A 20,756-nucleotide genomic window follows, 5' to 3' on the forward strand; every position below is an offset into this window, starting at 1 on the left:
AGACTTTGGCCTTGACTACTGTTTAATTGAAGGCAACTGCCCATAAACAGCTTGGATACACTACAGTTTCGGCAAAAATTGAATTACCAGAGGTCTACTTTTAAAAGATTTTTTTAAATGAATTATATGAATTATACTGTGGAAAAGCACTTCCTCAGCCTCAATGGGCTCAGCATTTCCCCCTTTAGTGAGGGGGGGAGGGGTCAGGGGTCCTGGAATAAAGCAGTCCCACTCCAGAGAGTTTTTATTCCTCATTCAAGTCTTATTTTTCAGTATTTTACAAGGTGGGTGTGATAAATGAAGGGGGGGGGGGACGACTCCCTTTTATGGACACCCAACCAGCCAGTTAGCTATAAAGTCTGTTAGTAGCTGTTCTCTACTTGCTTTATCTGAAAAGGGTTTAAAAAGCCCATAGGTAAAAAGAAGGGAGTGGGCAACTAACTCAAAGAGCCAATGAGAGGATTAGAACTTTTTTAAATCGGGGAAAAAAAACTTTCCCTTTGTCTGTCTGTCTGTTCTCTGGAGAGAGGGGAGAGAGCAGAAACAGGGCTGGAGCTATGCTGTAAAAAGCTGTGGGCCAGGTATGAAAATCATCAGATCATACCTAGAAACTACTCATTTGAAACCCCCAGATAAGTAAGTAGATCACGAAATGTCTAGCAAGACGTGATTAGGTTTATCTCTTATTTCTTTATGGCTTGTGGACTCCTTTGTGCTAACCCTAGGTGCTTTTGTTTTGCTTGTAACCTTTAAGCTGGACCTCAAGAGAGCTATCTTGCTTCTTAATTTTGTATTTTTTTTTTAATCTAGCAAAAAGGTCTATGTTGCAGATATATTTCCTTTCGTTTTGTTTTTAAACAAAATTTACCTTTTTTAAGAACAGGATTGGATTTTTGTGTCCTAAGAGATTTGTGCATATGTTGTTTAATTAGCTGGTGGCAACAGCTGATTTCCTTTGTTTTCTTTCTCAGCTCGTCCCCAGAGAGGGGAAGAAAGGGCTTGAGGGTACCCCAAAGGAAGGAATTCCCAAGTGTGCCTTCCTAGGTCCCAAAAAGGGGGTTTTTGCACTTGGGTGGTAGTAGCATCTACCTATCCAAGGTCAGAGAGAAGCTGTAACCATAGGAGTTTAATACCAGCCTGGAGTGGCCAGTATTAATTTTTAGAATCAAAGTGCCAGAGTGGGGCATCAGCCTTGACAGTGGTCCTCTGGGCGGTCCCAAGCAGTATTGAACCAAGATCATAACACAAAAAGCGAATACTCTTCCCTGCCCCCTCTCTGGGGTGCTGCTTTGTTATGTCGGCTCTAGGGCACCAGTCCTTCCCCAAACAGGCAGTTAGCTTGTTGCTTCCCCTAAGGAGAACAGCTTTTCACCCTGCTATAGCTTAGCTCTCCCTCCCTCCATCTCACCAGAAGAGAGGTTTTTAAAAGGTCACAGGCAGCCCTTAATTGGACTCAGGTGTCCCTAGCTGACCCGAGTTAACCTTTTTTCAGCTAATGGGGGAAAAGAACCTTTACCATTCTAGGGCTGACATACCTGCCTTCCCCCATTCTCTTACATCTGTCCAGTCTGACTTTGTCACAATACTTACACTTTAGGAAAACTGCTACAGTTTTTGAAATGTAATACACATCTCCCCTTAGCCACAGAAACATAGGGACATTTGCAAATATCTTACAATATGCAAACATTCAGAGCTCAAACATCCAATTACAAAGCAAACAACCCTTTGAAACATACTTCTCCAGATGTTTCATCATATATAAATATCTGACTAAAATAAGGCAAGCCAAAAGAATGCTCCCCATTTCATGAAATGGGCTAATAAAAAGGAAAAAATGTGAATGCAGTAACTAAGATTTTTGAATGGCAGCTTTGACATTATCCCACTCAATCCACTTTTAACTTCCACTTTAATACTAGCTGTATCTTGTAATAGAAAATAAACTCCATATACTTGTAAATATACAATAATTTTTTTTAAGTCTGAGTTCAATCACGTTTTCAGGAATGTTTTCACAGCTCTACATACTCTCTGGAATATTTAAAAGTAGCACAGGAACTCATCATAAATATACTCACTTGACAGATTACTCCAGCTCCCACAAGGTCTACTGCAAACCCCCGTTACAATATCCTTTGCTACAATACTGTCTACAATATCTCTGAAGTTCAGCATTTCATAAGAGCAAGAGAGGCAGCACAAATGTATTTTCATAGAATGTAGTAACCCACCACTCAGTTCTTCCATATGTGGTTTAACTTGCACCGTGATCTTACCATCAGTAATGTACCATACACAATGCCACAAAAATAAACAATATGCTAATATGAAGAGTGTTTGATTCCTCAATGTAATGTAAAAATGTGAAGCCACTGAATGAAGATACATAAACTAACATGTATTTAAACATACATTTATCTGTTTCTGTGCCCCTTCTAATTATAAGCCATTTATGATGATGACGAATGAGGGCCTCCTTCCCTTGGATCCTGCAATGAAGTCATAAGGCTGAATTTGTTAAAATTAGTTCTACGACAAGAGTGATGAAATCCACACAGGAGTAACTTCCCTGCAAGACCAGGCAGAAGGAGAAACTGGAAAGGGATGGAGAAAGATCAAATTCAAACATATCTTTAAAAAGGCAAGCACAATATACAAACAAATCTCTAGGCTTACAAAAATGCTGTGTGTGTAGGTATTCTTATTGCAAATTCACCACAGCACAAAAGCACACTTTTGTGTACAATTCTGCTCTTGTTGTAACTTGCGTCTTTTCAGATGTCATAAGGAAGACCTCTCTCCCACCAGAAACGACACGCTTATTCCACATATTTCCTCTACAAAAAAAAATTAGAAACATATAGCTTTAATCTGTCAGGTTTCATGCCTTGGATACATGCAGCTATTTATAAAATGTTCTCCTGCAACAGGATATTTACCACATTATAGGATTTTGTAAGCAGTGGCTGCTTTGCTCAATCAGTTCTGAACCTGCAAAAAGGCGTCTTTCCTTACAGTATGCATAATAATCAGTCCACCTCACTCAGCTCACCGGTGCCCAAAGTCTGTCCATTAGCTTATCACAGCAATCCCCACACCCACGATGCCTTGAAACGCACATACATATGGCAGCTGAATTCCACTACAGCTTCACCCCCAGCAACAACAATACCTCCATTCTCCCATCTGCTATTACTATCTGTCAATTAACAATACTGTTCCATTTTGCACTAGGGATGTAAAGTGTTAACCAGTTAACCAATAAGCATCAGTCTTACCGGTAATATATTCAGTTAACATTTTAATGCCTAATGTGCACCTTAAAAATGCCACAGCAATACTATTTCATAGTGTATATGGAACTAGGTTCCACATTGTTAGGAGTAGGGACCATTGCTATGGAACTGATGTCATAAGTGTGGGAACTAGAGGTGCAAGGGGTGCTGCAGTACCCCCATGTTTTACACGGGGCTGGCAGCCAGGACCCCAGGTGCAGGGCCAGCAGCTGGGACCTGGTAAAACGTGGGGGTGCTGAAGCACCCCCTGCACCCATAGTTCCCATGCCTATGTTGTGAACTTAACAGTTAAATGTTTAAACGATAAAATTTTAATAGTTTAAATGGTTACTTTTTTAAAACGCTATTTACATCCCTATTTGGCACCACTGTTTTTCTGTCTACCAGTGTCCCCCTGCTTGATTATCTCCCAATCTGCACCATTGCCCCACACCATTACCCAGAGTTTCTTTTCTGCTGCTTGCAGCATTTGCTTCCCAAATCTGTCCTCAAGCTTCCACGGAGGCTATTTCCCCTTCCACGTGTTCCTCACCACACTTTTCCTCGGGTGAACTATAGCACCCTCTGTCCTCTTATCATACTGGCACTGAAGCCTTGTTCACTCTCATTCTCACAAACCTTCTGTGACAGACTGACAATAGCCTGCAATACCCCTGACAAACTTTATGGAATTAAGAGACACTTTACTGAATTAACAAAAATGAAGAGTCTTTGTGGCCCTAACTAATTTATTTGGGCATAAGCTTTTGTGGGCTAAAATCCACTTCATCAGATGCATGGAGTGAAAAATACAGAAAGCAGTATAAATATTACAGCACATTGAAAAGATAATAAAGGTAATAATTGGAGATATACCAATCTCCTAGAACTGGAAGGGACCTTAAAAGGTCATTGAGTCCAGCCCCCTGCCTTCACTAGCAGGACCAATTTTTGCCCCAGATCCCTAAGTGGCCTCCTCAAGGATTGAACTCACAACCCTGGGTTTAGCAGGCCAATGCTCAAACCACTGAGCTATCCCTCCCCCTATCCCTTGGGAGTTGCCTTACCAAGTTGGGGGCAATGCTAACAAAGACAATTCAATTAAGGTGGAAGCGGCCTATTCTCAACAGTTGACAAGAAGGGGCGAATATCAAGAGAGGGAAAATTACTTTTGTAGTGCTAGAAGCCAATGCAACCAAGGTGGACCCCAGCCATTTCCAACACTTGACAAGAAGGTGTGAGTATCAGCAAGTTAAACTTCCTGACTTAGGTTCTGGATGCTTGTTCTAAGCTGAAGCTGTGAGGAACTTGAAACCACAAAGAAATCCTTTGGGTGGGATTTTGAAGGACTGCTCCTGCCAGAGCCTGCATTAGGGATGGGGTGATGACTACTAAGCTTATTAGCATGTGAGTAAGTTCTTTTACTATTTTTAGTATGTTTTCTCTGTAATGCTTTTATCTTAAGAATAAACCAGGTTTGCCTAGGAACTGCAGTATGGTACCTTGTGACTGTGCACAATTATTATTAGTCTGTGAAAAGAAAGTAACAGGCCTGCTCAGGCAGAGTTTCTTGCTAGGATCTCACAGTATAGTCAGGGGACAGTGCAGCCTGGAAAGACCCCAGTCAGAAGGGAATGAGATCTGGGTCTCCACTCAATAGAGGTGACAGCCCAGGAAGCTGAAGCCTAGAGTGGGTGCCCTGGCTGGACCACAGAGGGAGAATACAGGTGCAGTTGTCCTGAACTGTGACACCTTCATCTCCACCATTTCCTCTACAACAAATTTCTTCCTGCCTCTGGCAAAAAGGATTCCAACTCAGGTCTTCACCTCCGCACACTTTGTTCCGGTCTTCACCCCCAGCTCATAGGCTCCACCCAATACTACTAACTGTGACAGTTACTGGGTGAACTGTACCCTGATCCTTCCTGGTTTCTTCAAGTGCACCCCCCTCAGGTCTCAGACCTCAAGCTGTCAGGTGATTCTCCCACTCTCAGACAAGGCCTTGGACTGCAGTCCCCTGTGTATCAACCATGACTACCTCAGCAGGACTCAGTTATCTTCAGTGCTTGCAGTTCTGTTCTCTCTAGAGGCAAGGACAGCAGTATCCAGTAGCCACACGGCCTTCTTAAAGCAAAGTATAATTAATTTAGAACAGGATTTCAGAGAAAACAGACCTTATAAAGACAGCAGTCCATACATATGCCATCCTCCACAGAGCCTCCCCCCCCCCCAGCCTGTCCTTCTGACAGCCCAGGACAACTGACCTCCCTTCCTCTCCTGAGAAGGGTTTTTAACTGTTTAGTGTTCTTTTGATCTCTTCCTTCCCAGCACTGGCTGAACAGCTGTGTCACTATGACCTGGGCCTGGAAGTATGCCATTGTCTTTTAACCCCCGCCCCCGCAATATATTTGCTGAGAATTGCTTATCTAGAACTATTGTGTTTTCTCTCTCCTTTGTGCTCCTCTCTCTCTCCCGCCCGAAACATCTTATTAAGCTAGAGCAATCACATGCATACAGGGATGACTTACAGCCCAACATACAATAACTTCTCCCTGGCCAGGTCACATGTAGTGTTCATAAAATTATTACATCTCCTCAAAGTTCTCAGATTATTACACAGCAACTCCCCATTCATTGCACCAACCACGAACACCATCCTCAGTGCCCCAGGGCATTCCCCTACTGCTCTAGGAAGCAGCCTCTGGAACTCCTGGAATTGGGGAGGTGGCTCGCAGGGGCGGGGGGAGGGACGGACACAGCCCATCCATCATTCAGGCTTGTGTGCACAGTACTTAAAATCTTACAGTTCTAACATGAAAAAAGCTAAAATGATCCTAAATCCATCAGTTAAATAAAACACAAGCTTTTTTTTTTTTTTTTTTTAACACAGTCAGTGTTTATTTAAGAGATAACAGTCAACGATGAAAAGTAGGAATTCCATTGACAAATTTCAGCCAGTACCCAAATTCAAAGATTTCCTATTAAAAATTAATAAAGAGAAACCAAACATTCGACACTGAAAATTCAGAGAACAAAAAAGCTAACATTTTACCAGAAACAAAAAAGCTAACATTTTACCAGAAACTTATGCCAAAATTTAAGCCCATTTTAGAACACAACCCTAATGATTGAGCTGTTATCAGGCACTTCTATAATGCTCAAATACACACCATTTAAACATGTATTAATGACACACCAAATTTCTGTTCTGAGACTACAGAAAGGATGGTCACTTTGGGCTAGTCTACACTGGCAATGCTAAAGTATTGCCGCAGCAGCACTATAACATGCCTTGCGTGGTCATGGCACTGCGCTCTAAAAAACCCCACCTCCACGAGGGGCGTGGCTCCCAACACTGGTGCACTGTCTACACTGGCGCTTTACAGCACTGAAACTTGCTGCGGTTTTTTCACCTCCCGAGAAAGTTGCAGCGCTGTAAATTGCCAGTGTAGACAAGCCCTTTGTTTCAAAACATTTTGTCATTGCACAGGCTATCATCATTTGTCTGGTATCATTTGTCTCCCAATGTTCTCCAGCCGATGAAAAAAATGAATTAACTGTGGTGAGTAACAGGCTTCAGAGTTAACTAATACCAGCTGGACAATCTCTTCATGGAGAGTCTTTTACAGCCAATTAAAAATTGCACAGTATTTTCAAGATGTTTCAAACCTTTGGCTAGCAGTGGAGCTGAACTGGAGGATTATTTTTCTGATTATATGCAGAAAACACATTAATGGCAATGTGAGTTATGCACATGCATTGAGGGCAGAATACATCCATGAAGGAACTCCAAATGAGAAGTGGTATTGCCAACTCTTGTGGTTTTGCCATGATAAGTGTTACAACATTTGGTGTTTTTCCTGCCCAACTGCTGGAATAAATGGATTCCATGAGAATCTCAGCTTTCAGTTTAAAAAGGGAGTTACTAGCCTACGTGGCTGTGAAAAAAAAGACATGAAAACTTGACGCAAATACACTGTAAAGGCTCCAAAACAAGGAGGCAAATAAAAAGACTCCAAAGTGTATTTAAAAAACTAATCCTGTTATTTTTAAACCAAACTCATAATTGCTTTCGTATCAGCAATACTGGAAAGCAACTCCCTTCGTCTCCCAGGTTTTCAGTGTTCTTGCCAGACAGCAAAAATATCTGATTTTAAAATGGCAGAAACTTCTAAAACAAAGTGAAGTTAGTAGTTTACCTTCCTGCACTCTGAAGTCTAGGAACATGAGAAATGCTACACCAGATCAGATCAATGATAAATCAAATAATCTGGTGCCTGGTCACTGAAAGAGCTTCAGAGAAAAGAACAAGAAACTCCATAAACGGACAATGATAATAATATCTCTATAGTAAAAGTTGCTGCTTAATCTCAGGCTTGTTTTATGCCTTGAATTTTAAAGGTTATACGGCATATATATAGTGTCAGTTGTCTGGATTCTTCAATCTCTAGATTTTGTATGTAATATACTACTGCTCTTAACAAAACATAACAGATCAGAGCCTTCTTTTGATTTGGCCTTTCATCAGAACTTGTCAAGGTGGACAGGCCCTAAAGATGAACCACTTCCTCCACTAAGAAAAGCCCTGTTTTTAACTTTGACAATATTAACAATATTTAACATATCCTGGTATGGAAAAAGAATAATGCAGGCTGCATTACAGTGGGTGGGGAGTCCAAAAATGATAATTTGGAACAGAACAAAAATGCAGAGGAATCAGAATTTCCAGAATGACACACAGCGTGAAACCACAACAGAAAACACTAAAAAGCTTGCCTTAAGTGCTTTTCCATAAATATTTTACTACAACTTGAAAAAAAAAAAAGACTTTGTTAACCATGCAAGCTACGCAGAGTATAGTGAGCGTCTTTAAATGATTATCTGCAGTAAGCATTTGGAGCCAGTTCTGAGAAAAAAGAATCTGTGGGTTACAATATGATTTCATTCCAGTACTATATACAGCTTCTGATTTACGGAGGCCCTAACCACTGCATTCACAATAGTCACTAATGCTATAAGAGCCCAGAAGTCTGCAGCTTTATCATCTACTCTAATATACAGAAGAAAAGTTAAAAAGGCAGTGAGTCTAGGCTGATTTTTCAGACTTATTAAATTTTCTGGATATAGATTCATTTTCTTTGCTCAATATTTTACTTGTATGTTTGCCTGTAAATATCACTATGAGAAAAAACTTTTTTGAACTGGGCACTATAAGCACAAGGTAAATTGACTGAAAAATAGTATTTTCAGTAAGCAGTTGTGAAATGCTAGCTTGCAATTTACTGCAATAGTCCCAGCAGAAACTCCTACTCTGCCAATAACAGTACACCAGGATGACTACTTTTAATTTTACATAAGCATAAGAACACCTTTGTCAAAAATCTGTACAAAATCAGTTACCTAGTTCTTTCTACAGACACAAGACTTAGCTCTCCCTCTGAAGTGCAGGCATAAAATTCAAGGTTCTTTTGATCCAAATTATAATACAAGTACATTTAAAAAAAAACTACTGTACTTTGATTTGTGACCACCACAAGCAAGAAATGGCCACTATTAACCTAGAAAGGAAATCACTACAGTATTGTCGCAGTTACCAAACAGCACCTCTGACCCCTCTTTGAGCAGTCACTGGTCTCTTGGCATAGAATCCTGTGACTCTTCCACTCTCAAAAGTGAGCCCTGGGTTGCAGTTCCCTGTGTATCAACCACAATTTACTTCAGCAAGTCTGACTTATGTCCATACCCTGCAATTCTGTTCCCTCCAGGATAATGTCAGTGGTAATCAGTGACTAAACCATTATTACATATCATTTTCATAGATTGGTATGTGGCAGCTCCACAACCCTCACACAGTTACTGATGCCAGAAAGACATCCTCTCAAAATGCTACTGTAGCAGATAATGGTTTCTTCTTTTCAATATTCTACTTTTAAGAGCAGAAAGCCATAAACAAGGGGACTGGACAATTCAGGTGATCAGTCACTTCTGGGTTACTAGTTCATAATCAAAACATGTTAGTAGTGACTATGGCTATGTCTTCACTAGCAACGTTAAAGTGCTGCCACATAGCTGTGTAGTCACAGCACCAGCACTGGGAGAGAGCTCTCCCAGCACTGTAAAAAAACCACCTCCATGAGGAGAATAGCTCCCACCACTGGTACACTGTCTACGCTGCCACTTTACAGCGCTGAAACTTGCAGAGCTCTCGGGGGGGGGGGGGTGTTTTCCACACCCCTGAGCGAGACAGTTGAAGCACTGTAAAGTGGCAGTGTAGACAAGGCCTAAGTGCCAGATTCAAACTCTCTCCTTCAGTCACAGGAGGGATTCACTCCAAGGAAGGGCAGGCCTGGCAATTTCTACAGGAGCCCTGCTAGGAGAAGCTGCCATGGGGATGTACTAAATCAACACATACCCTGGCCACACCACCTTTTTGCCCAACACCATCCACTTCTTGTGCAGCACCAGCTACCCATATATCCCAGAGGGACACACTTTGTTTGTTTTGCACTGCAGAAACTTCCTCCCAGATGACTTATGAGCTGCCAAGAATTGCAGACTTCTACAGGAACGTTTTATCTAGTTCATTTCAGCAAGTTTCTGCAAGTGCGGACTCCAAGCTGAGTTTGCCTCAAAATTCATTACTGCTCTCTGGGTGTTTGGCAACCTAGTTGATTGTCTCAGTTCATCTCCTGATTAACGTGTCAGAGCAGCATTTAATGGCTGTCTCAGCAGAAAAGATGCCAAGGACTTAATTGTTCTATGACCTGAAGAGGCAGTCCCTCCACATCAGAGCTAAGGCACATTAGCAGGACACAGCAGTGTGCATTGCTGCTGCCTGCACTGGTATCTATTTTGTGGACAAAGAGAGAACCTCCGTTTCAAGTACTGTCAGTCTGGCATCTTTCAGGAACAATCACTGGCTAGAATGCTCTTGTACCCCATTAAATTAAAATGTTATTTTTGTTTGTTACAAATAAAAGTTAACACTAGTGAAGTCAAACAACTGAACCAAATTAAGTCTTTGTTTTCTTAGAGACAAGGGTGAGTAATCAATAGCTGAGGACCAAGTAGTGGGATTGGGAGAAGGAAGAAAAAAAAAAAAAAGACAGGATAGCATTTAGTTGGTTTATAGTTTGCAAGTTAGTTGTTTTAAACATTTCCAGCATCCATTAAATTGCCGGCATTCAAGGTCTCCAAACTGGAGACTACATACTGTATTCGTTATTTTTGTCTACCAAAGAAAGATTGTGACATATTAACATAAGACTTATAAAATTCTTTAATTTGGAACATATGTTTCCAAGAAACATTTACAGTGGGTGAAGCTTTAAAATGCTGTGTAATTAGTGAAACAGTGTATTATTCTTTATTAGTTTTTCATACCCCTCCGCATTAACTCTTACCGAATGCATGACTCTACACTAATTGCAAAATCTACACAGAAAATCATAGTTCCATAACATGAACCTCCACCTGGGGCTGTTTAATTATTGTCTTGTCTCATTAAAATTATAAGCTCCTCGGGGCAGAGATAAATGTCTTCTGGTACATACCGCATTGACAGTCATGCTCCTGTTTCTTGTGTGATTTAAGTCATAAAGGAGGGCTGAGCATTTGACCGGTCCAAAAATCATTGGTTAACTGACTGGTCAAATAGTATCAAATAAAATGTCAAAAATAGTCAAATATTTTAAAGCACTAATTTATTAGAACAACAACAGTAACAAAAAAAAGTAAGAATCTGTGGCCTCTGAAAGGCTTAGGCAGATATTGGTACCTAATTATAAAGAACAAGTTACATAACTGAGTTATTTTAACTCAGAAAACTGCAAAGCACAAAGAAAGAAAGACCATAATGCAATAAAAAAAAGTTGGCCATCGCCTAACAGAGCATTCTTGCTGTAATATATAACAATGTCCGACTGTGGTCAAATAATAGGCAGTCAATTGACCAGTTTGCCAAGCCTAGTCATAACATTAAATCCCTTATATCAGAGGCAAGGAACATCTATGCTGTTACACTAGTTATTGCAGGTCCTCACTACAATTCTAGATACCACAGTACAAAGAAGCTGCATGGTGAAAGAAAAAAGTCTATTTAAAAATTAAATGCTCAAGCAAAGGGAGAAGGAATTTAAAATGACAAAGCACACTTTTTTTTGGTAGAATGGTCTCTAACTTCACCTCAGTGTGGACACCCAGCTCACCATACAAAGATATTTAAACAGATGTAAAATGTGACGTGTTAACTGCAGGGCTCAAATGATAAACAGTTCTATGTTCTCCTTTCACACATTTACTAGTTTTATTTTAGTAAGAATTAACTATGTTCTCTCAATTTCTGCTCTGAGCATCATTACATGTGTCTGTTGTCACAGGCAGTTTATCACAATTGTGAAGATGTACACAAAGGATAGATTTCAGAGTATCAGCCGTGTTGTCTGTATCCACAAAAAGAACAGGAGTACTTGTGGTACCTTACAGACTAACAAATTTATTTCAGCATAAGCTTTCGTGGGCTACAGCTCAGCTCACTTCTTAGGATGAATAGGATAGAAACACTTTTGAATCACTCAAATGTTTACATAAAACATTATTCTGCTTACATCAACTGTTTAGACTGGGTTAGCATTTAAATACATGAAAGAACTTGAGGAAAAAATACAATATCTTAAAAAATAACCATCAAAACCAAAATCCCTGTACTAAGAGCTTTAATTGTAAATAAAATGAAACATACAGCCTTATTATCCCTTCCTCCAGATGAGCAGAATGGACAAGAACCTCATGCATCTGGGTCAGGGAGTGCAAAAGCACCAAATGCTACCTTCTTGGCTTCATTCTGTCCTTTCAAGCCAGCTGGAGGTGTCATGCTGGATTTGGTCATTAGTGAATTGGAGGAGACCAGCCTTGGGGAAAAGCCACTTTAGTGCATTTACTCACCTTTACCCTCCCTCCAAACCACCCAATATTCCCATGCAGTCTAAATTTCCCCACCACCACTAATCTAAACTAGCCTGATGGTGATTTCCAGGAGCAGCTGCTCTAGGAGAGTCCCTGGCAAGATGAATTTTGCAGAAGTCAAGCTGTTCAGGAGTGCGAGGCTGGGAGCTAGTACTGATACACAGGACCTCTGGATCTCAAGGGCCAAACCCCTCTGCTTCATCCACAAGGAACGGCTTGTTTCATTGCAGTATTAACTCAAGGTACAATTTGAGTGTTACCCCTAACTCAGCTCCTGTCTACACACAAAAATGTATAGTTTGAGTTCAGTGGTCCTTTAAATTTGAGATAACCGGCCTGTCAGGAGCATTGGTGCTGCCAACACTTGAGCTAGTAATGCAGTGGGGGTGCAGCTACAGACTAGAAACTTGAGTTAGCATAATTCATCAGCTACTAATCCAGTCCCTCTGTGCAGCTTCAGCGCTGCTTCGCAGGATAGCTGTTCTCATTTGAGGTAGGCTAACTCAAACAGAGTAAGGCTATGTGCACCGTATGGACTTCTGCTGGCACAGCTATGTCTGTCAGGGGGGTGTAGATAGCTGGGCTGGCCCAAGTCCCTAGTGCAGACTAGTGAGGGGTGGCTTTAGTTTAGTATATGGGTACAAAACACAGCGTTGCTGATATTGCTGCATCCAGTATGCTTTACCATACAATATGCCAGTATTTCTATGCTGGTGAAGCATTCCTGGGGCAGACATAGGAGTTTCAATGGAGACAAGTCCTTGGTGTATGATTGGGGGGAGAAGGGGAGAGAACGGGGGCTACCACACCCACTGCCCCAACACAAAAAATCCTAGAAAACTCTACAAGTACAAGCTGGAAGGCAATTCCTGCTAGCCCCTGGTGAGCAGCGGATCACTGTGAAAACATGAATGAGAACTGCAGGTGCTGTTACCTGAGAGCGGGAGCCTGGGCGGGACTACTCACAAAAAAACTACCCCACGCCTGGGTGTGGCTGTAAGAGCCCGCAGGTTTTGCAAGCCGCAGATCACACCCTGCAGCAGGAGGAACACCCCCAGCCCGAGCCAGTCACACGCTGCATCTGGGGATCTGAGTCACGCCCCACCCGCGCCTAAAATCTTCTAGCCCGGGCCCAGCTGAACAGGGGTGCAGAAGCCGCCCCCGATGTTCAACAGCCGGCGCTTTGTCACTCCCACTTTACTAACAAGCCCCCAGAAGCAGCCACCGGGGTGGTGACCCCACTGGTCTGCCTAATAATCCAGGTCTCCGCAGTCCGCCCAGAACCACTTACTTCCTCCCCTGCCCCGTTCCGCCGGGGTGCGCGGCCCCTGCCCGCATGACCCAGCTGGGGGGGGGGGTCGCTGCTCTCCTCCCAACGCGCCCCACAAACGCGCACCCCCCCCCCAGCCGGGCCGCTGCCGGGCGCGGAGCGGTGAAGCGCATCCCCGGGGATGCGGGGTCTCTGCCCCCTGCCGCACCCAGGGAGGTTGCGGGCAAGTTTAGGGCTGGCTCCCGCTCAGCGCCCGGACCGCACCCGCCAGCCCCGGGAGGCCGGGGACCGAGCGCCGCCCTGCAAGGAGGGGGAGCTGCAGAGCCCCCGGCGCAGCCCGGCCCGGGAGGGATGAATGAGGCCGGGTGGGCTGGCGCTGCTGACGGGCTCCTACCTGTTGGTCATTCCCGCCGCGACCCCCAACATCCCGGCGGCCGGGAGCCGCCTCCCGCCAGACAACTTCGCGCCCTGCTCCGGGCAAGTTCCGCGCCGCAGCGAGGAGGAGTCGCCGCGGGAGGAGCAGGAAGGCGGAGCGGGGCTCGGACAGGCAGCAATGGCGCTTCCCGGCCCGCCGCCTGCAGCGCTGCTGCTCGGCCGCCAGGGAGGGGAGCGCAGCCGGCGCCCGCCCCCTCCCACGTTCCCCGCCCGGCCACGCTGAGCCGCTGCCGGGCTTGCCGCGGGCTGGGGCGCTCTCCCGCCTCAGGTAGCGGGGTGGGTGCTGCTGTCCCCTGGGTACATTATTACACACGCGGCGCCGGCTCCCTGGCCCCGGAGCCCCTGCCACCTCCCCCGGCCGAGGAGCGCGCACACTGCGGGGCTGGCCCCAGGGCTTGAGGCGCGCTAGCTACTTGCACTGGGGTAGCGGCTGGCGGCAGCTCGCAGCGGCCCATTGGGCTAGGGGCTGTGCTAAGGCCTCACTTTGGCTGGCCTGGTCTCGCCTCGGGGGCTGGGGCAAAGCAGCGTTTGCCACGCTCCTTCCTCCCCGCCCCCGGCCATGCTCAGCCCGCCCACGGGAGCCTTCTGCATTTGAAGACAGACTTGACTGACACGCGTCTGAGGCTGAGCTGGCAGTGCCGCACTCAAGCGGAGTTTTGCCACTGCTGTAAATGGCAGTAGGAGCAGCCAGCTTAGCCTGGTGTGGGGCTGGTCTTTGCTTAAACTTTTCCAAACTTTTAAATGGTCTGTGCAAGGGGCGGAACAGAAAAAAAGAATGAGACTGGAAGAAGACGGGAGAAAGCCATCATGTTCCCTACTTTGGCATATGACATAGTTTCCACTGAAATCATCTCCTGAGGGCTGTTTTTAAAAGCCACACTAGTCTGCTATTCAGTTAATAAATGTTCTCACTGAATTTAAAAGCATAGTTGAGTAAACGTTCAGTGGTTGCAGTTTCTTTGGAAAACACTCATGAGTCAGGAAAATAGACAGTGATGGCCTGCAGCTTCCACAGGATGTTAAGTACAGAGGCTGCCTTTGCCTCAAACCCAGTCAAATATTATTAGACCCTTTCCCCTCATTTAGAAGGACCCTGGGGTTTTTTCTACTCAAAGAAACAAATTCCCTGTCAAGTTTTCAAGACCCACCTCTGGAATGCCCATATGAATTCTTTCAAAGGAAATATAGTGATACACAATCATGTAATTAGATTATCCACATATTTTATGTGTCTGTAGAGAAACACAACCAGAGGAAAGCTAAGAGGAGTCAAATGAAGTCTACATTAGACCAGATGTTCTCACCTCACTGGCCAACTGTATGCTAAAGGCCACCGGATCGCATGGGGTCTGGGGTTCCCAGCTGCCTGGTAGCCTAGCAGGGTTGGGGTCACCAGCCAGCCCCGTGTGGTGGGGGTCCGGGGCTGCCACACGGCCTTTCAGAGTCCAGGTTCCCAGCTGCCTGGATGCCCAGTATGGCAGGGTTGGGGTTGCTAGGTGGCTGCCAGGAGTCCAGGGCTGCCACCTGGCTCCACAGAGTCTGGGATCTCTGCTGCCTAGCACTCCACGCAGGGCTCTGCTCCCGGCCCCATTCTGTGGGGGGGTATGTGACGGGGAGGTGCTAGGCATAGGGGTCTGTGGGGAGGCTTGAGGGAGGGGGCACTGCGTGCAGCCCAGGTAATACATTGGGGGCCGCATATGCAGCCCACAATGATAAATAGGTTGAGAACCACTATGTTAGATAATGAACAGGACTATTTTCTCAGAACTGTACATCGAAATCAAAACAACATTTAATTCTAATTCTTCTTCCAGTATATGTTCTATACTGAATTTATGCAGCTTTGAAACTCAGTAACTTCACTGGCAGATCTGTTCTCTCTCTTTCCCCCAATAAGAGTACTCAACACTTGGTTATTCGTTAGGTGCTTATCTCAACACTTTCTACTCTACCAGTGCCAAATTTTATTTTAACAGCCCTATTTTCAAATACAGCTGTGCTATTTACCAGTCCTCTTGTCATCAAAATAGCCAACAGTATAAGCAAAACAAAGAAGAAAAAACAGTAGGACATCAAGATGCAGAAAAAATATGGGAAGAGTATAAGGCCTTATTATTGACACAGTCAGTATCCTGGTCAACAGTTCAACAGAAAAAGTAAAGCCTTTCTAGTATTTCTTTAAAGCACCATGGCTTTTTAAAGAGAAGGTTGGGCTTTACTTGCAATACTTGCTGGAAAGTATTCAGAATGAATAAAGAACAATCTGTGGCTATAGTTTTTCCAATAGGCTTAATTCTTCAAAAGAGGGAAAGACAGTAAGCATGAGATCAGAGGTAAAATTCTGTCATTGATTAAAATCTGGTTCAGTGATAAGAAGCAAAAGTAGGAGCGCATAGCCAATAATCAATCAAACTACTGCACAGGCTGCATAGGTAGTCACCATGTCTAGTTGGCAGCCGGTATCAAGCGGAGTGCCCCAAGGGTTGGGCCTGGTGCCAGTTTTGTTCAATATCTTCATTAATGATCTAGAGGATGGTGTGGACTCCACTCTCAGCAAGTTTGCAGATGACCCTAAACTGAGGAGAGTGGTAGATATGCTGGAGGGTAGGCAGGGCCGGCTCCAGGCACTAGCGAAGGAAGCAGGTGCTTGGGGTGGCCAATGGAAAGGGGCGGCACATCCGGGTCTTCAGCAGCAAGTCGGGAGTGGATCCCTCAGTCCCTCTCTTCCTTTTTGAGCTGCCGACAAAGTGTCGCTGAAGAGGAAGAGAGGGAATGAAGGACGCGCTGCCAAATTGCCACCGAAGAATTAGTGGCACAATTGAGCTGCCGCCAAAGTGCCGCCAATTGGCTTTATCTTTTTTTTTTTTTTCCACTTTGCCGCTTGGGGAAGCAAAAAGCTGCAGCCAGCCCTGAGGGTAGGGATAGGATACTGAGGGACCAAGAGAAATTAGATGATTGGCCCAAAATAAATCTGATGGGGTTCAACAAGGACAAGTGCAGAGTCCTGCACTTAGGACAGAAGAATCCCGTGCACTGCTACAGAGTAGGGACTGAATGGCTAGGCAGCAGTTCTGCAGAAAAGGACCTAGGGGTTACAGTGGACGAGAAGCTGGATATGAGTCAACAGTGTGCCCTTGTTGCCAAGAAGGCTAACGGCATTTTGAGCTGTATAAATAAGGGCACTGCTAGCAGATCAAGGGCCTCATCTGGAGTACTGTGTCCAGTTTTGGGCCCCACACTACAAGAAGGATGTAGAAAAATTGGAGAGGGTCCAGTGAAGGGCAACAAAAATGATTAGGGGGCTGGAGCACATGACTTATGAGGAGGGGCTGAGGGAACTGGGATTGTTTAGTCTGCGGAAGAGAAGAATGAGGGGGGATTTGATAGCTGCTTTCAACTACCTGAAGGGGGGTTCCAAAGAGGATGGATCTAGACTGTTCTCAGTGATACCAGATGACAGAACAAGGAGCAATGGTCTCAAGTTGCAGTGGGGGAGGTTTAGGTTGGATAGGAAAAACTTTTTCACTAGGAGGGTGGTGAAGCACTGGAATGGGTTACCTCGGGAGGTGGTGGAATCTCCTTCCTTAGAGGTTTTTAAGGTCAGGTTTGACAAAGCCCTGTCTGGGATGATTTAGTTGGGGATTGGTCCTGCTTTGAGTTCGGGGTTGGACTAGATGACCTCCTGAGGTCCCTTCCAACCCTGATATTGTATAATTCTATGATTCTATGAAAAGCCAGCAATCTATTGATTGTATGGCTGAGTTTGGAAAACTGGTCATTTTCCAGTTTGCCAGGGAACAAATACCTGAGAACAATTACTGACAGAGTTGGATAGCAGCATATCCCATAAATCTGTGTTAAGAATGGTGTTCTATATATTTATACATACAAAAGCCACAATATTAAAAAGAATATCAAGGTTGCAAAGTCAAGCATACAAAAAATTGGTAAATGGAAGAATTAAGGTAGCCTTTGCAACCTCAGTTCAGCCCCCCTTGTGTGTTTGCATTAATTATATGATCCCTACCCTCACCCACCCCCCCGATCTTCAAAACCTTTTACACTTTATCTGGAAATCATCTGATATCTGTGATTACTGGTGTGCACTGGTTATCATGTGCTTCCTAAAGGAAACAACATTTAATAAGCTGGCAGATGTATTCTGCACTACATGCAGGTTTTGCATGACTTTAGTACAGCCCTATATAAAGCATAATGCACTAATAATCTAATGTTAAAGTGATGAAGGCACTGGTAATCATGGAGATGACTTTGTCCAACAGGTGTACAAATTTAGCTCAAATATAAAAAAAGCACTTTTTGCAAATGCTGCTATACGAAAATCTGGAAGTTAATGGTTTCCAATACCTGCCCCTCCCTAGGGTGGTGGTTAGACCATCTCAGTCAGGGTGCTGATTTAACCTCCGTTGTCTTTTTTCTGCTCGCTGGCAGTATGCAATATCAGAGACTCAGCCAATATTCCACTACAATATGTGTATTCTAATGAAGCTGTGAAATTCACTGTCTCAGGATATTTTTGAGGAAAATAGTTTAGTAAGATGCAAAAAATGATTAAATGTTTAACCCATGTGGGTGCTATATACATTTACACTTTGATTATTTCCTTCTCATGCAGTATCCACTCATTTCAGCCACTATTTACATAATATACTTATATGGCCCCCAGGGGCGGCTCTACAGTTTTGGCCGCCCCAAGCAGTCATGCGCGGGAGGCGCCCCGGAGCCGCGGGAGCAGCGGACCTCCCGCGGGCATGACTGCAGAGGGTCCGCTGGTCCCGCGTGGACCCCCCGCGGCTGCGGACAGTTCGCGGATCCCGCGGCTCCACTTGAGCTGCCGCAGTCATGCCTGTGGGAGGTCCAGCCAAGCCGCGGGACGAGCGCTCCCTCCGCAGTCATGCCTGCGGCAGGTCCGGTCGTCCCGGGGCTCCGGTGGACCTCCCGCAGGCATGCGGCAGGTCCGCTGGCGCAGCCTGCCGCCCCCTAGATTTGGCCGCCCTAGGCACCAGCTTGTTTTGCTGGTGCCTAGAGCCGCCCCTGATGGCCCCTATTAAGTTCATAGAATACCAAGGTTGGAAGGGACCTCAGAAGGTCATCTAAGTCCAACCCCTGCTCAAAGTAAGCCTAATCCTCAACTAAATCCCCAAATGGCCCCCTTAAGGATTGAACTCACAACCCTGTGTTTAGCAGGCCAGTGCTCAGACCACTGAGCTATCCCTCCCCACAAACATGTGAGGTCTCACAATCTTTAACGTACCCATCTTCATAACACCACTGTGACATAGGGAAGAACTACTAGCTCCATTTTACAAGTGAGGAAACAGACTAAGTGACTTGCTCAAGATCTGTGACAAAGCATGAAACAACACTGGGCTCCCAAGTCCTAGGTTAGCACTCTAACCGCTTGACAAATCCTTCTTCCTTTCGCTTTTGGCACCTCCATGATAGATGATGACAAATAAGCTTTAGTTAGGCCTATGCTTTTGGCCTTATATACAAAGATCTTTCTCTCAAAATCTCCCACTATTGCTGAAGTGCCAGTGCAACACCGCTAGGGTTAGTTAGTGGTGGCAATCATAGTGTAGGCTGGTCACTTGCTCTGAGCAGGCCTAGATGACCAAAATACCTGAGAACAATTACTGACAGAGTTGGATAGCAGCATATCCCATATGCTGCTAGCTTTAGCACCAGTGATAAAACTATTATTGCAGTGCTGGTGGGAGAGTTTCAGCAACAATTGGCCGTAGATACAGCTATAAAACCAAGCTGGTGAAAAATACAATTATCTGCCTTCTGACTGCTCCCTTGCTATGTCTTTCCACCCAAAGTTCAAGTTCTTCACGGGACAGAAACTTTTAATATATCCTGTCTTCCCACATACAAAAATCCTACCCCTGGGGACTTGCCCTCTCTCCTCTTCAAGGGTCAGACCCTCCTTCTGTGCCCCACCTTTCCACACCAACAGCATACCAGGGCATTTCTTCCCAACCAGTACTGGGATACTTCCTGCACTGCAGCTTTTGTCAGTCCTCCAAAATCTACCAGAGGATTGCCAGCATCTACCTTTGCTGCACTGCTAGCAGGTGTTGCATGTCTTCCACTCTTTTCCCTTTTGTTAGGAGGGGTACACCAGCCTGGGAAGGTGGATGTTCCTCAGTCAAAGAAGGCATCCATACTTCTGTCCTCTAATCTCTCCTTGATTAGAGGGGTGGGGGAGTCTCATGATCCCACTTCTTGTACCACATTGTCATATGCATGTCTGCCCCTTAGCACACCCTGCTGGCACTGCAGGTGCTCTCTACCTCAGTTTCCTCCTCCATAGTGGGTCCCCTCAGCCTTCCCCATACAGGTAGGAGTTGGTCCCATACCATAGCCTTCCAGCCAAGTCAATAACTAAAACTTAACCCATTCTGGGATAACAAGAGTCCGTTTCTGCAACTGCAGAAAACCAAAAGTGCTTCCACCCCCCTTTGGGCTCCTCTTTGGCCTTCCTTCCAGCTTCCCTTTACGTCCCTCTAATTTGGGATAGAGGCCTGGCCATCCAGGCTGCTCCCCTGGAGTCCTTCCAGACCCTACTTCAGGGCCTTCCACAGGTACCCAACTTGCTGCTCCCTGCGATTCTTTCCCCAAACTGAGCTTCTCTGCCTTTTTGTGGGGTCCTGGTACTTAACAGGCTGTCACCTGACTCTAATTAGTCCTGTCCCTTAGACTGGCAGGCAGCTAATTATGGCCCAAGTGGGGGAACTGAACAGTGCTGGCTAACCCCATGGTGCCTGGCCCTTAAGGAGCAG

The 20,756-nt window shown here is 45.0% G+C and overlaps 1 protein-coding gene across 1 annotated transcript in view; it reads right to left on the reverse strand.

The window, feature by feature from the left end:
• LIMS1 (LIM zinc finger domain containing 1) overlaps positions 1–14,097 on the reverse strand; it is a 129,154-nt gene extending 115,057 nt beyond the window's left edge. Inside the window, exon 1 of the mRNA XM_039544869.1 lies at positions 13,907–14,097. Coding sequence (XP_039400803.1) covers positions 13,907–13,938 — 32 coding nt within the window. The 5' untranslated portion in view covers positions 13,939–14,097. The remainder of the gene's footprint in view (positions 1–13,906) is intronic.
• Positions 14,098–20,756: the final 6,659 nt, after the last annotated feature.

The sequence above is a fragment of the Mauremys reevesii genome, linkage group 1 (genome assembly GCF_016161935.1).
Source record: "Mauremys reevesii isolate NIE-2019 linkage group 1, ASM1616193v1, whole genome shotgun sequence".
Taxonomy (NCBI): Eukaryota; Metazoa; Chordata; order Testudines; family Geoemydidae; genus Mauremys; species Mauremys reevesii.